The sequence below is a fragment of the Thunnus albacares genome, chromosome 20 (assembly GCF_914725855.1).
Source record: "Thunnus albacares chromosome 20, fThuAlb1.1, whole genome shotgun sequence".
Lineage (NCBI taxonomy): Eukaryota > Metazoa > Chordata > Actinopteri > Scombriformes > Scombridae > Thunnus > Thunnus albacares.
This window is the reverse complement of record NC_058125.1, coordinates 3,395,576-3,412,550: the sequence shown is the minus strand read 5'-3', so window position 1 is coordinate 3,412,550 and position 16,975 is coordinate 3,395,576. Positions and strand designations below refer to the sequence as shown.

The following is a 16,975-nucleotide window of genomic DNA, read 5'->3' as shown; positions in this document are numbered from 1 at the left end:
TGGAGACTAAAACAGAGCTAAAAGGAGAGTGAATATTGGACTTAATTTTAAACTGGCAAGAAACATGAATACTAATGTCGGTGTATGCTGGATGTGTAAATGCACAACTATTTGTACTCAAGCACAAAATTTTGTTAGACAGAAAAGTACCACTCTCCAACACCACTAGTGTGCACAAGTGTGGGTGTTTTTGCACTTCAACAAGACCAACATAGTGATGATTCTTTAAACAATATTGCTGAATGACAGAGAAACAGTCAGTCTCTCAGTTAAACTTTCATGCACATCATATTCATACTTTAAGCTTATAAACCCATAAAAGTTCTAAATCAGGACCTCCACTTCAATTACAAAGGGCTCAAATCATAAGTAGGTTACACCTGCTATATTAATGTGTCGGATTCATATTAAATCAACATTTACTATTTGATGATGTTATTTAATGCTGCTCATCTCATTTTAAGCTCGCAGTAACAGGTTGTGATGATTAATTAGGCTGCCAATAAAAACTGTAGTGTCTCTGCCGTCTCATGGAAGATATTTATAACTCTAGTTACTTAAAATTGTTAAAAGATGAACCTAAGTGGATTCAGTAAGGATTTGAATTTGATAAGCGGATTGGAGACTGGATCCAGATTTGATAAAACGCTATCAAACCCTAACCCTACCCTTAGCTGGGCTGCTGGAAAATTGAGAACTAATCAAAATATCTACCACACTCAAACTGCTTGGTGCTCATAATGGTAGTAAAAGGCCAGCACACAAACACACACACACACACGCCAACACTGACCAGACGGCCATGCAGAAGTGGGTGGGCAGAGATTCAAGAAGAAACACACCATGTGCAACTGGGGTTTGCAACATGACATACATCCACTCACTGCAGAGGAGGGAGTGATTGCAGGCGTCCTTGGTAACACGGATGTTATATTAGTGGCATATGGCCAGCTGGTGGAGACACGTGTTATTGTCACGAATACACCAAAGGCTCTACCCTATGATTTCATCATCCCATTTAAATTTCTAAGCTTCCCTGCGGCCACGTTTTTTCTCTGAAGGTAATGTGTGATTATCTGCGGTGGGCAGTTTCTCACAAAATGAGGTTCAGCAGGGGAAGCAGAGCCACTAATATGCTTCTGTCCCTGCCAGCAATCAGGTGTTGATATTATTTAGACTTGGAGCCAATACTTGGCTTGCAAGGCCTGTTTTTCTTTTAAATTTAAAGTAATGCGTGAGGTGGGGACTTCATTACTGCCTTTGCAATTTCAATGCTACTTCTACTGAAGAATTCAATATTGAATTTTTTTTTAAACTTTCAGCACAGCCATCAAACATGTTCCGCAAGCTGAAATTTCATTTTAGCATCACCCAAGAGAACACAGAGGAAATGCAAAGAGGAAGGGGAAGGAGAATGAGTTTATCAACCGGAAACATTCAGTCTTGTAGTGAATCAAAGTGACATCGAAACCTCTGTGCTGCTGCATCACTATAGCTGACAACAACACACACACAATAGAAAACAAGTTCGGTATGCCAGGGTGAATTCTCAACCTATATGAAAACAGGATAAATTCCTGCATATGCTCAGCAAAAGAACAAAAAAACTGATTAAAAGGATGCAGAGGAAAAAATTCATTGCATTTCAGAGCTGCATGATAAATTAGCATTAGGCACAAAGTCATTATTTAAGATGAATGTATGCAGTAAAGGTTCCTCTAGGGACCAAATAGAGAATTAAGTCATTTTTTACTGCTTTCACAACTCTTAAATATCTACCAGTTAAGTTCTTTAATTTATGTGTACTTCAGAACAGATGCTGTTTTTACACTACAGACACAGGAGTTGCAGTCTCTCTCCTGTCACCATTTGCTATCACATGACCAAAGCTCAACACTTACAACACCTACATTTGTATTTTTGTGACATAATTCTGGCTCGAGCTCAAGTCTCAAGTTTGTAACACTGCTGTTATACAGACAAGCATCACATTCAATTTCAGATGACAAAAGAGCCAACATTTTAGAAGCCAGCCAACCCTTCCAGCAACATTTCCAGGTAATTTGTTAACATTTCCTGGAAAATTCATGTCACTCTACTACCTCCACTGATGGTGTTTTGTTGTATTTCCACATAATTAGCCTTCAGACTTTAGCCGATCAACAAGGCAACAGGCTTTCAACACAAACAATATTCATCCAGAGCTGCTTCTTTATGGGACAAGTCCAAGTTGACCATGAAATGATAAAGCTTCTTCTCTACTTTCAAGTCCTGAATCAAATCTAAAGACCTCATTTTCATGACTTAGTCCAAGTCTCAAGTCTAAACATGATTGTTAATTGTTGCAAGATATCATATTTTCCCTAAAAGAAGAGAAATACAAAACAACACAAATACAGTTCCATTGATTCTGGTGAATCATCTGCCATGTTGAATATGAGACCCTGTTAAGAGTTCTATGAAAACCATCAACCACATTGCAAAAACATGCCCATCTCAACTTACTCTAGTGTTGAGTCTTAAAATTGTGTGTTTAGCTTAAAGGTACAATCTGCTATCCAAAATAAGTGGAACTTTTCAAACAAGCTTTATGTTTAAAAGAGTAAAATAATCTTGCATCCATCTGTATTTTCCACTTGTCCTTAGAGAAGCATTAAATAAAACAAGGGATGAAAAAGGAGAAGCAGTTCCTTTATACCAATCTGTCACAGTGTGGGAATAGGAGGATTTCTGCTGCGAACATGTTAAGGCAGTGAAGAAGTGAAAAAAGGCATTTGTGTGTCTGAACAGATGGAGGACAGCAGACAAAACTGTTTACCTGGCACATAATGTCAAACCCCGATTAGAACTATCTTTTTGAACACTTCCAGGCAGAGGAATCAAAGAAATACTGCAGGAAAAAAAAGATACTGTAATGGAGGAGAAATGAAAATCGCTCCCCTGAATGTAGGCTGTATAACACAGTACTACAACAACATCCTGCATTCCCGCTCTGGCCTTTTGCCATAAAAGAAATAAAGTGTGTAAAAGCACACACAACAAGTCTTTATAGATCTTGCCACAACTGGAGTCCACCAAAAATCAATACTCTTTTCCCCCCCCCTCTCTGGTATATCTGAAACAGCCAGGTTTTTCTGTGTGTCTGAATTTCTGATCTTTGATTTGGTCATTAGAGCAAGAATCCAGCCTAAAGGCAGCCTGATTGCATTTATAATCATAGACAGTTTAGTCAATACTTGAGGGCATTTAAGATACATCTCTCCAAAGTACAAACTAGTAGAAATTAAGCTCTAATCATCAAGAAGTTGGAACTAATCAGCTCACTGCCAATAAATAATGGTTGTTATTGATCTTTGACATCCAAAACCTTCGTTTGACTTGGTTCCTCTCAGTGTATAACTGATTAATTAAATGCAGTTTACAATTCTTTAATTTGAAATTGCAAATTTTAAAGTATGCACCACCAAAACACAAAATCATCTGAAATGTGAAAGGCCTTAGAGAAGCATAACAATGGTTAGCCCATTTGCTTCAAACCATATACACTTTGCATCATAACTAACCATTTTGCATTTTAAGTTTTAAAATAAAATGTATTTCTTTTCTACTGTACCAGACCCTGATTCATTTTCATTTGTTTTTGTACCATATAAAACTCAATTAGCAGACTCTTCAAATGTGCTTTAGTTGTGCAATTCATCACAGTGTACTAATTAAGTTTGTATGCATTTTTGTCAAAGTTACAAAATCTTTCTGCTGTGATACAGTGCAGACTTTTCAAATCATGTTGCACTTAGACTGCATCATATTCACATTCAAGAAAAGTATTGTCACATGCATTAAAATGCAACCAGTTCCATAGCTCCCTGCTCTCCAGTCAAAATGTACACAGTATACGGTCATGCTACCACACACAATGTTACATACATGCTTACATACAAGCAAAAATAGTGTTTTTTTTTTACAAATATTTGTTCCATACAAATATTTTAAAAATTATTTGTTTTCAGGAAGAAAAAAACCCATGTCAAAAACCAGCTCATATGTCGGTTACATCGCTATCTCAGTCTCTCTCCTCTGCACCACTGTTGCGCTGTTGTCTAAACAAGGGGAGTCACATCCACCTGCTACATGATGCAGATTTTCCTAATTTGGACATCGCTCTCGAGGGTGTTCCCGAGAGATAAAGCTGAGCTACTGACACACACAAAGTGCTCCCCAGGGACTCTCCATAACCTGTTGTTCCTCTTGTCCTTTCCACAAAGTTAGGTTGTAAAAAATAGGCAATTCATGCAGACAGGATTTTCACAGCGATGGATTATACAGCTAAGTTTCAGTGGTCTGCTAACAGAGTTTCTTACAGTACAACAATAAATGGAAACCAGTGGCTGCATGGAACGGTTGGAAAACTTCATTAAAAAAATCTGTGAAAATAGTAGCATAAGCATAATTTTGTAAGGGGAACTCCGCCGATTTTACGAATCAAAGTGTGATTATTGATGTTGGGGAGCATGACTGGTTGTGTGAAAAAAAGTTTTGTTTGAAATCTGATAAAATTAGCCATAAATTGATATCAATGTTGATATCTGTGATTCTGGCCCAGGTAGTGCTTGGTAACAGATTTAAACCTGTTTTCTGTGGTATCACCCAGCCCTAGCTTGGGGGTGATAGGATTTATACACAATGCACAGAGAAAAACGGGGTCAGTAAGGGCCCAGTATTTTATTTTTGCCCCAGGGCCTCAGAGTGGATTAACCCAGCCCTGCTTTACATTAATAACATGGTAGTATATTTATCCTCTATATTCAGCTGCCTCTGTGGAATACCATGTAGTACGATTCATGGAAAACCATCAGCATACATTAGATATGAGGCTTCCTACATGATGGTTAATATTAGACTGCATTTCAAGATCATCCAAAAGAATAAGCAGAGTGTTAAACTTAAAGGTCCTGCTGCTCATATTTACTATCCTTTTCTGATGTTTGCATGGTAGTTACCAGTGAAGCAAACCAAATGTTACAGTTGAGCTCAGTCCCCATGGTCATGAATATGATATATGTGAATATGAAGCAGACATTAATATCGAAGCTGAGGAGGAGGTTCAACTTCAAACGAGCTATATGTAGCATGTGTAACATCAAAGCACCATTGTCAAATATCCATGAAACCATGGTTTATAATTAGCAATCCATAATGAAATGACACTATAGTCAAGATGATTACTCCTCTCTAATCTAATGCCTGAAGTAGTATTAGGACAAGGAGCTTACATTAACATCAGTATGGTGATGCTGCCCTGCTAGAGGTTTTTAATTTGTAGCCAGTTCAATCAAAATGTTACAGGAAAAAGAAACAATCCCCTGACCCCAAGCTGATACCACCTGACATCTGACCTCACACAAGTACAGATTTCAAGTGACATTTCACAATCTAATCGCAACATCTCTCTCAGGAAGCAGTGTCTTGAGCCCCTTTCACACATGCAGTCTATCCCTGAAATGTTCAGGAACATTTCCTGCATGGGGTCATGTGTGAATGGGAGTAGTGATTGATGTTCAGGGAAATCTGTACCGCCAATGTCCCACCTCAAGACCTAGTAACATTAGTTGCTGGTAAAATGCCTGTATGGCTGTGCTGTGAATGAAAGCAGTAGCACTGCAGGGACAAGCACGTAAATGGTTAAATCTCCTCTATTCAAGCTATGGTTCCCTTTTAAAAGTCTGTGTGTCTATGCTTGGTGTGACAATATGACAACATTATGTTCTGTTTAACATTATTATCTTATCTTTAATATCACAATCCAAATCATATCCATAACATTAACTACTCTTATGGAGCGCAGAGCAAAGTTTTGGTGAGCAGGAGAACGGAGGTGTCAGATCCATGGAAAAGAGACGGCAAACTGGTTTTTAATTAAGGATTTAAAATGCACTCGTCACTCCTGCTGATTAACGGGGCTCAGCGGGTGGACATGCCTCTCCACCAGAAACATCTCTCAATGTAGCTGCAGTAAGAGCATTGCATACAGGAAACGTTCCTGTACGTAGCTGCATGTGTGGATAGTGAAAATCACTAGCGGTGCCTGAAAGGCTATCCGGAAACTATTTTACCGGAAACTGTTTGAAAGAGGCTTTAGTTACTCTGGATAATCCATAGCCCTCACTGGGCAGTTTTTATTGGAACTACTTCCTGATGTGAAAATTGTTCACAGCGTGTTCTGTGGTTTATCCAGAGTTCCCTTCATACTGTAGACACCTACAGCATAGGTTTTGATTGATAATTCAGAGTCCTTCAGTGACACTAGATGGATGTATCATACATGATCAGTCTGTATCAAGCTTTCATTACAGAATATTCACTGCAGTTGTTGTGTCTACATTCTTTCATTCACTTTGTGATACAGAGCCATGATGGTGTCATTACTGCTGCGGTGTATTTTTTGCCTTTAGCGTGTTCACAGCTTTGCAGTGGACATGATTTTACTAGATGTGTGTTACTGAAAAGCAGCAGATTAGAGTCTTTCTTCAAAATGCTTCATGTTGTCACCACTGTCAACAATCTCCATCTGCATCAGAAACTTGTTGGAGAAAACACAAGCTGACCAATCACAGTTCTATACATTTCACAGCCCCAACATGTGATCACACTTTTGAAGAGACGCACATCAGCTATGGCATGTTATCATTGGTCAGCTTTGGCATTGAAGAGCTTGTTGAAGAGAGTTTAACGCAATGTGTTTCAATACATCATTTTTTTTAAAAAAAAATTGAATTCCTGGTAGCTTGCTGAAGCTGCTATAATCAAGATTTCCATATTAATAATAGATCAAATGACTACTTGAAGAACAGACCCAGAATTATCACCAACTTTACAGTACCCCTCAGCACTGCTCTAATATCTTTTTACTAAGACTGTCAAGTGATTAAAAAATTGAATCGCGATTATTCACAAATTAATCGCATATTTTTTATCTGTTCAGAATTTACTGTGAAGGGACAAGTGTTGATACTCTAATCAACATAGGAGTGGAAAAGATATGTTTGCTTTATGCAAAGGTATGCATTCATTGTTGAAAACCAATTAACAACACAAAACAATGACAGAGATTGTCAAAACCCTCACGGGTGCAGCATTTAGCTTTTTTAAAAATATGCTCAAATCATAACTTACAGCAAACTCAAGCTCAACAGGCAACAGATGGGCACATTGGCCAGCTATCATGTCCATTACTTCAGTGCTGATTAAAGATCACTCCCTGGATCCCTCACTTCAAAAGCAAATCACACAATGTAATTGTGTCCAACCTCACATGGGAAAAATAAAGGCTCAAAAACATCCCCTTGTGCTATTGGATAAACAGCATAATACAAAATATAACAAACAATAAATAAAGTGAGCAGGAAACAGTGGAAATGAAGTAAAAGAAAGAAAATTACTTTCGCTCTTTGGTCATCATACAGCTTGTGTATCCTCAATGTGGTGGTGGCTCTCAATTCAAGTGCAGTTGTTGGATGTGATCTGATTTATTCCACGCAGACCCTCGTCCTCCACAGTGTTAACTGGCCTGCAAACTGTAGCCACACATTTAGCTATTGCTGTTGAAAGCTTGCTGCTTGGTGGTTTGTCCATGGGTTTCCCTCTCACACTATCAAGCATGGTTTGCCTCAAGCTGGATGGTTTGGCGCTAACGAGGCTGCCTGCATTAGCCTTAGCTGTGTGCTTCACCAGCAAATGATGATGTACTCCAGTGGTAACTGAGTTCACATCAACAGTAACTACGAATAACTTTGGTCTTGTCGACAGACCCATCTGACAGGTCTTTGAAGCTGAGCTTGCCATTCAGAATACCCTTTTCTTTATCCATTGTTCCTTGCTAGTTGCCATCCAACTTAATGCTAGGGCTTAGGGCTAAACTACAGTTCAGGAAAGGGGTCATCATAACAGAACTTTCTTCTTGTTGTATGGTGGTTGGCATCCAATAAACTGGATGCCAACCACTGTGTCTTTTAAGTATTTGGTGTAAGACTTGAAGATATTGGTACCTAGTGTATCTATTTATATACAGTACCAGTCAAAAGTTTGGATGCACTTCCTCATTCAAGGGAATGGGAAGATGAGTCCAAACTTTTGATTGGTACTATATATCTGGTTGATTTTAGCATAATGCTGGCAGCTCCTTCTCTATAGAAATTCACCTAAGTTTGCTGTCACAGTGCTTACATAGTCCGTCTCCTGCTCATTGTCATTGAAGCGATGCCAAGCTTTGCCTCCCGATTACATCACAGATTCAAGTCTTGCCACTGAGGAGACTTTCATGTCCATAACCCGGGCTCAACTGGGCAAGATAATAGCCTGCCTTTGAAGTCTAGCTCAGATGCTTTATTCCTGTAGCTTTACGTAGCATAACCTGAAGTGAAGCTACATGATCGCAAGTGGCTGATAAATGGACTCCATGCAATCTCACCACAGATACTTGTTTAAAAAAGATGTCATTGAGATGAAAGTGACACCTTTACAAATGATCCCAAGAATCATCAAAGGATGCTGTGTAATATATGACACAAATACAAAGACACATGGACTCACGCTGACTCTGAGCAAACTGTGAACTGATAAGACATCTTGAGCTTGAGAGTTCATTCTTGACCTTGGAAACAGCTGTTGACAAAATAATCACTGCTCAATGTCCACTTCCTTGATTGTTCTGGTGCTTTCAACTGTCAAGTTCAACTTTTAAGCCAGAATGGGTGAAAAGTTCTAAAAGTGCTCGGAATAAGTGAAGTCTGAATATTTACAGTTCCTTGAAAACTGCTGGCAGTGAAGACCGTCTAATGGTTGAAAGCTCAAGAACAAGGGAGGGAGTAGACCTTAAGTGGGGATGTTTCTGTCACACGAAAGATCTTCACTAATGAAATATAATGGTAAATGGACCGCCTTTCTAGTCTTCCAACCACTCAAAGCGCTTTTACACTACTAATCACATTCACCCATTCATACCCTGAATGGGTACAGGGGCTACCATGCAAAGTCCCAACCTGCCTCTCAGAGGGAATCTAATCATTCACACAATAAGGGGTTAAATATCTTGCCCAAGGACACATTGACATGCAGAGCCAGGAATCGAACCCCCGATCTCCCGATTAGTAGACGACCCGCTCTACATCCTGAGCCACAGCCGCCCCCAACAATGTCATCAGTGAGCTTGGTAGTTCATTCTTGACCTTGGAAAAGCTGTTGACAAAACAAATTCCACTCAAGGTCCACTTACTTGCTACTGTTGAGCTTTCTATCATATCAAACAGTCTTCATTGGCAGACAGAGTTTGCGTTGTCAAGTTCAACTTTTAAGCCAACATGGGTGAGACATTGAGTGGAGCTTGTTCGGTCAAATTAAAGGTTTTCAGTGCATTCAGCCGCCTTTATGAACCCTTTATATGATTTGTCAGCTCAATGACATGTTAGCAGCAGGTTAAATTGAAGCCTACTTTCAGATTTTGATTTCTGTACAATAAATAACTACATAAAAAACTTGTATCCTTTAACAATGTGTTGCACATTCAAGTTTTAACTGTGATGGAAATGTATTTCTTTATTTAAAAAACAATGACTTTCTCTGCATTTTTGTATTTTCATGCTAAGATAAAAGGCACATGTTGTACAGCTGCTGATTGTCAGTATTGACCAAACCAATTGTACTAAGTTTACAACCATCAGATTAATCATCATTATCATCACCCGCCTTTTAATATCACTCCAGATACGGATTAATATGGACATGCAGTTTTGAAGAAGTCCTGTGTTCTCCACATTAAAGAAATGTTTTAATTAACATTAAACATGATGTGTTAATATTACACCCAGTTCAACAAAATGAGGTCAGCGTGAGCATTTATTAATATTTAAAAATTATGAAAAATGTATCACTTCACTCCTGGTCTTTTCTTTCTGCAATGCCAATTTATATGTCAAAGCTTTATGTTTATATTTATCTTCTCCATGACAGCTGAGGAACTCAATTTGCTGAGGAAGGCCATGAGATGTGGTTGAAAGCTACATCTTTGAAAACAGTGAGTAACTTGGACATTGTGGGGGGGGTGTTTTGTTTTTTAGGGTCAAGCTGCTACTTCTAAAGCCAAAATTCATCCTAAAGTACAATTATTGTTTAAATAGAGACTAGTTAACTAGTTACTGGGCCAAAGTGTTAAAACAATGCATTTCTATTGTCTGACACTAATAAATATTTAATACGTGTTATAGGGCGAACTAGGTCTGAAGGTATTTACTGTGAGTGAAACAAAAGGGAAAAACTATTTCAAAGGGAAAACGTGAAAGCTAGGATGAATGGTATCTGTCTAATTACTGCAGTAAATGATGGTGTTTCTAGTTGAGTCTACTGTACTTAAAGTTTACTGGGTAGAACCCATGTGTCCTATATCTGTCCTACTGGACATGAATGCAACATCATGTCTGACTTCTCACAAATGTACTTCTGTTAATGTTAGAACGCCTATAGGGTGACTGACCTCAATTACAGCATATGCTTAAGAACAAACCAATCACTACTTGAGGGTGGGACATACCACTGACGTAGGGTTGCTGTCACTATAGTCCTTTCTCCTTGCTGCCAACCTGAGGGTCGAGGTGCAAAGAAAAGAGGTGCGCCTGGCGTGCGTAATGCATGACTACAGTAGTCATGGAATACGCACTACTTACTATAGTCAGTTCACAGATTTACGTCACTCGCAAGCACAGATATAAAACATATCATTAAAGAGTGATGAAAAGAGTCTCTTTATTGTATTATAATTTTATTTTCCTCAGCGTAGATAGCACACCCGTGTGTGAAAGCCGATACTTCTGACCAGAATGCACCTGTTTAGGTGTGTCGGTGAACTGAAAAGCCAGATCAGTCCATCTTTTTGCACGTTGGAAAAGGTTTGCAAAAGGATGACGACTCGGATGATATATTTTCACTTCTTGCCATTAAAAATATGACTTTAAATCTTACTTTTGCGTATTACACATAACTTGTTAAGACTAATAAGACAAACGTGAAACGAGTGAACTAACGGAAACACAGTACTAAACGGGACTTGTACAAATGTTTCCATGTATCCACTAAAACACAGTGAAGTGAGTAAATGCGTCTCCACTGATCAGCGCCGATGGCTCAGACGCATCTGCTTGCACAGAGAACAGAGAGCCGAAATAACACAGCGTGACCTACAGCGCCGCATCCGCTCATCACACCGCAAAGTGCCGTGCGCTCACCGGTGCGCACAACTGCTTTATTTGATAATAACTCTGACTGAATTGTTTCTGGACCCCACAGACTTCAAAATGACGGACAGGACAATGGGATTCTAGCAAACACACGAAATGTTCATGGAGCAAAATACAAAACAAAAAAAACAAAACAAAACAAAACAAACAAAAAAGAAAAAAAACATAAAAACAATCCCTCTTAATTGTGGCTTGCATTAAAAAAGCCCACCCATGTCATGCGTGCGTCAGAAGCCTGCGCATCCAGTTCTGGAGGCTACAGGGTACCTGTCTTCAGTGTCTCACACACACACACACACACACACACACACACACACACACACACACACACACACACACACATACACAAAACACACACACACACACACACACACACAGTCAAAGGCACGCTCTCTATAGCTAGGTAAGCCATGATGAAACAACAGGAATATTTCGTGCCAGGCACACTAACTAGTGCATTTTGCAATTTTCCCTCCAGCTGCTACAGTGCGTCCTGAGAAGCATTCTCACGGATTAGTCCTTTTTTCCACAAACCAAAGCCCACCCCCGGCCCACTGAATTTAAGTGAAAACTTAAAAATATTTTCATGGTTGTATTTATTTGAATCACCTGCCCAACAGACAGCAACGACGCCCATAACTCACCTGATATGCAGACAATAAAATTGGCTTGAAGAATGATCAATATTTCCCAAATTATATCCATCCTCTGTCTTCATTCCACGTACATTACGCACAGATTAAAAAAAGGAAACGAGTAAGAAACGGAGCTTTCTCAGTTGCAGATGTCCTGTCCTCCCAGGCTGGATCCCGCTGTACACCTTCCACCAGGTATTTTCCACACCAGGCACATAGCAGGTGATCAAAGCCTAAATGTGTTGCACTCCCCAACAGTAAATGAAACAATTCCAGAGACGGCAAAAAAAGGGATGAACTCAAGAGAAAAGAGCCGAGCAGAACACCGATCCTCAGTTCACTGTATTATTCCAGTGCGCCCTAGAACGGACACATCCATCTATCCATCCATCCGGCGCCGTTTCACAAAGCGGGCATCCCGTTTCTCACCACGAAAAGTCACACATCATCGGTTCAGTGAAATGTCGGTCTGGAGAGAGAGAGAAACAGAAAGCCTGGATTAAAGAGGCGGGACAGCTGTGGGATCAGACTAACACCTGGAGACGCAGAACTCAGAAACTCGCATCGCCAGGTGGCGAGTCTCCGATCGAGACTTCTCCTCCTCAATGCAAGGGACCAGTGTCAAGTGTGACGGAATGAAACAAAAACTTCCTGCCTGAGCTGTCAAAATAAAAGCTTTATTGTCTTTCATGTGTTTTTAATCGTGCCCATAGAAGTGGACTACATCAAAGAACTGGAAACATGAATGCATTTCAGTACAGCTCCAAATATAAAACTGTTATTATAAGACATGTTCTTGTCAGTTTATGCAGCCACAGTGCAAAATACAAGATGCCACATACAGAGTGAGAGTAAAAGGTTCAACAAAATATTAAACATTACATTTGCTCTTTGAAGAAGGTGGCTTAAAGGGGCTCAGCCTCTCATATTTTGACTGATTATAACTAATTTCACAGAATCAGTGCAGGGTGATGGTCTTAAGTAGTGTTTATCTTTTGAATCCAGGCCTTCCAGTATTTTCATATACCCTTGTGAAGCATCAAAGCATCTCTTGATGAATCATATGATATTATAATACCCAGCCTACTATTATAATTAATCCTATTATTCCGCTAAACACTTCTACATTATTTAGGTGTTCTATAATCTGTGCTTTTAATTTGTACGCAAAACCACGCCGTTTCCGGTTAGTTCGTGCTAACTGTGTTTACGTGACGCACGGTTACTCCGCTCTCCATCCCACACACCCTGGACATAACAAAAACACAGATTCCTCTAAACTGCAGACATCTCATGTGGATATGAGAGAGAGTGTGTGGGAAGTGTTTGAATGAGAGAAAATAAAACAGACTTACAGCGTTTGGAGACAAACTCCCTCAAAACTGAAATGGTTAGGAAACTCTGAACCGCGCAGCTTTGGCGCACCAGAGAATATCTGTCCTGAAACCAGACTGTGTGCAGAAAACTGAAAGTAGAAGAGGAGAAAGCTGAAAGGAAACAATCCAACTCGGTGGAAAACAGTACGGACCTGCAGAATGTCCCTAAAGAACAAAGTGCCAGAATATCTGATATTGATCAACTCCGTATCCAGACGTGAGGGAGGTGCGCTCCCAGCCAGCCTGCTTTTATCCTCACAAGCAGCTCGTGGTGGACTCGCTGCTCCAGTCTGGCACCGGGCACCCAGCGATGCCACCCAGCTCTGCGGCTCTACACGTTATCAGGATTCACGAGGAGCGACGCGCGCGGGCGCAGAGGATGCGCGCGCAGGCGGGGGCACAGGTGGATGAAAAACTGCGCACTGCAGACAAATGTCTGATATTTGGGGTTGAAATATTGTTCTATATGAAATGGAATACCGTCATAAGGGGGGTAATTTATTTTCACACCGGGCAGACATTTGCTAGGATTTTGGAGGAAAGCAGAAGACACGCACGCACGCACGCACGCACGCACACAGAGACAGAAAGAGAGAGGGAGAGAGAGAAAGAGAGAGAGACCAAACGGACTGGCAGCCTTTCCATCTATTTGCTCTATCGGCTACCAGAAATAAAGTTCTGTAGAAATAGTGGCCTAAACTAGTCAAATACAAACATATTGAGTCAGGGGATCCAGGCCTCTACAGCTGCATGACGTATCCGTGTTGTAAACTGAGAATTTTGTTGGTTTTACTTGCACTGTAGTCACATGTCAGTCTCCTGTATTTCCTCATATTTTTTTCTTCTACAGCCGAGTCTGAATTAGCTAATAAAATACTCACCATGTGTAATTTGTAACAGTAGAATGTAACAGGTATGTGGAATGTATGTGGGGGTATAGGGGTCCTTTTGGCTATTATTCTATATGGGTTGTTTTTACATTTTTACAATGTTCTGTTTTAGATTTTTGGTGTGGTGTATTTAATTTATGTTAAATTATTTTCAATATTGTATTTTATGTTGTTTATGTCTTTTTCTGTATTTCTACTTTTGTATTATTTTACTTTATGTAAAGCACTTTTTAATTGATGTTTTGAAAGTAAATGCAATATACATGTTGGCACAACAGATGTTAGTGTCATGTTTCTTTATTCATTTATCTATTGAAAAATAGGCAGTATTGAAAAAAATCATGTCCTTTCAGGGCTATTTTAGGCAATTATAATGGTTGTCATATCGTAATGCAACATAATACCACAAAACTCAATTAGATAAGTATATTTATTGGACATGGATGCAAGACATGAGCTCTAAACAATAATTATAGACTAAAGCTTGTCATTTGAATATTCTGTAAACAGAAGAAAACTGTATTTTCTCTCTGAAAACAAATCAAGTAAAGGTTAAGTCTGGTGATATTCCATATTTGTCTTATTGTCATCATATCCCATGAAATATCAAACCAACAATGAAATCTACTAACAAGTACTGTGTGTACATATAAAAGCCTGATACATCTTATTCCTCTGTGCCATAGAGTTCAATTGTTGTCCAGAAACTATTAAAAATACATCAGAGAGCCACACTGTTCCTTCATTCCTTCAATATATACACATACTCACTATATACACATACTCACTAGAGCACCAAATCTGGATTAAGCCGCCAATGAAAATAGTCCTCAATAAATGCATTATTTCCTCCAGTTTGCATAATGTTTGATTAAAACTACATTGCCCAGCTGTTTGGAGAAATTATTGAGCCCTTTTTTAAAAATGAAAGTATATACTTATGTTGAGTATGGGGGTTTATGCTTAAAGTGGAGAACACATATCTGTGATAAAATATTCTAAACTCTAGTTCACTTACTAGTTTTTCTGGAACTTATATATATATATATATATCTCACAGCCTTTTACAGTGAATGAACTTTAGTGAATTACATAATTAGGCTACACAATGAGGCCTGAGCAAGTTCCATTTGCCGTTAGACGCAGCCCTGGAAAAAAGCTAGTAAGTAAACCTTGAGTTGAGAATATTCAATCAGCCACTTTTGCTAGTCACCTTTTGGCAGTCAAGCTTTTGGCAGAATTCTGGTTGGATCTTTGACCATTCTTCTTGGCAGAATTGGTAGAGTTTAACCAAATTGGGTTTTATGCACAGACCTATCATTTCAGGTCACTGAGAGGTCAGGACTTTGCAAAGCCCATTCTAAAAGTTGAATTAGTTTGATTTAGCCATCCCAAAACCATTGTGATTGACAGCAGGTGTCCTATTTTAATGGACCTTACCTCCAAACATACTTATATAATTTCATCTTTTATTTGACCATGTGATTGGCCACAAACTTGAGTTAAACTTCATGGTGCCAATTGTAGAGCAGGGGCTTCTTCCTTCCACAATAGCCTCTCAGCCCATAGCCATGTTGAACTCACTGGACTGAGGACAGCAGTTGTACATTGATTTTAGAAGCTGCTGTATTCTAGCTTCTAAAATCATGGCGAACCTGTTCTTTGGGAGATTCTTGGACTATATGAATCTACGGGTCAATTCTCTCTCAGCAGAGGGTAACAGTTTAGATCTGAAGTCCCATGATCAGAGTTGAGAGGCAATCTCATAGGGTTAAAGACTTTCTACAGCATCAACATTTACAGTATAATATACAGCACTGTAGGTTGTTGTATGTACATTTTTGAACCATCAGATTTTTTTTAATATTTTCAAATGGTCCAAGAATAATGTATCAAAAGAAACCAAACTTAGGACATCTCCTAAGACATCCACATTATTCTGTCATAGAAAAAGAGCAGTTACAGAGGCCACTGAAATCCCCATACTGCCATAACATAACTGTTTCTTTAGGGTCACAGTTTTGATCACAACTGTTCATACAATAAGTAATTTAACATAATGACAAGCACATACTGTTCAGCTCACCAGTAATTTCCCCTCATCAATAACAAGGCTTACTGTAGGATCTTGCCATTCATTTAAATGCAAACTGCTATTGTGAAGCATAATATGCGAAGCGGCTTCAGCTCACTGTAACAGCTTCAGCACGCACTGCCTCGGAAAAAATACCCTCTACATTATAAAATACCAACCCTATTACTCCACCTGTTATTTTCTTTGGCATGGGTTTCTGAAAACCCTGAATTTTGTCAGGAGGTGTTGTGATGTTTGAAGGTATAAAGACTTAATGCTATGATTTTCCTCCATTTATCTCTTCCAGCTTGTGGCCCCTGTGATGTTCCAAGCAACAAAGGCTGGGCAGGAGGTAGAAAATGATGGGCAATCAATACCATACACTACATGTTTTTTCAAGTGCCACTTTTCCACATCAGAGAGGTACATCCCCGCAGACTCCCCCGTCCCTTTAGACCCAAATGCTTTTACCCGTCAAGTCTCATCCGGTGTCTCATTCCCAGCATGTGGGCCTGGTGTAAAACTGATTCTTTTAAGGAGGGCCTTTCAAAGGTTACTTTCTCCTGGAAGCACACAATAGTGTATTCTGTTTCAACCCAAGATATGATTGTTATTCAGCTGGCAATGGTCTCTGTGCTGCTGGCGTAAGGAAGGAAATTGCTGCTCTCACAACTCAGTTCACTTTTCAAAACTGACTCCTGCATCTACTCTCTCT

The 16,975-nt window shown here is 39.4% G+C and overlaps 1 protein-coding gene across 3 annotated transcripts in view; it reads right to left on the bottom strand.

The window, feature by feature from the left end:
* Positions 1 to 16,975, bottom strand: part of ca10a (carbonic anhydrase Xa) — a 257,091-nt gene that overhangs the window by 226,065 nt on the left and 14,051 nt on the right. For 2 of the 3 annotated variants that reach the window (XM_044337472.1, XM_044337473.1), the window contains exon 2: positions 11,930 to 12,389. In XM_044337472.1, the coding sequence (XP_044193407.1) occupies positions 11,930 to 11,990 (61 nt within the window). In that variant the 5' untranslated portion in view covers positions 11,991 to 12,389. Of the gene's footprint in view, positions 1 to 11,929; positions 12,390 to 13,275; positions 14,308 to 16,975 lie in introns of those variants that run through there. The other variant, XM_044337471.1, reaches the window with a different exon arrangement.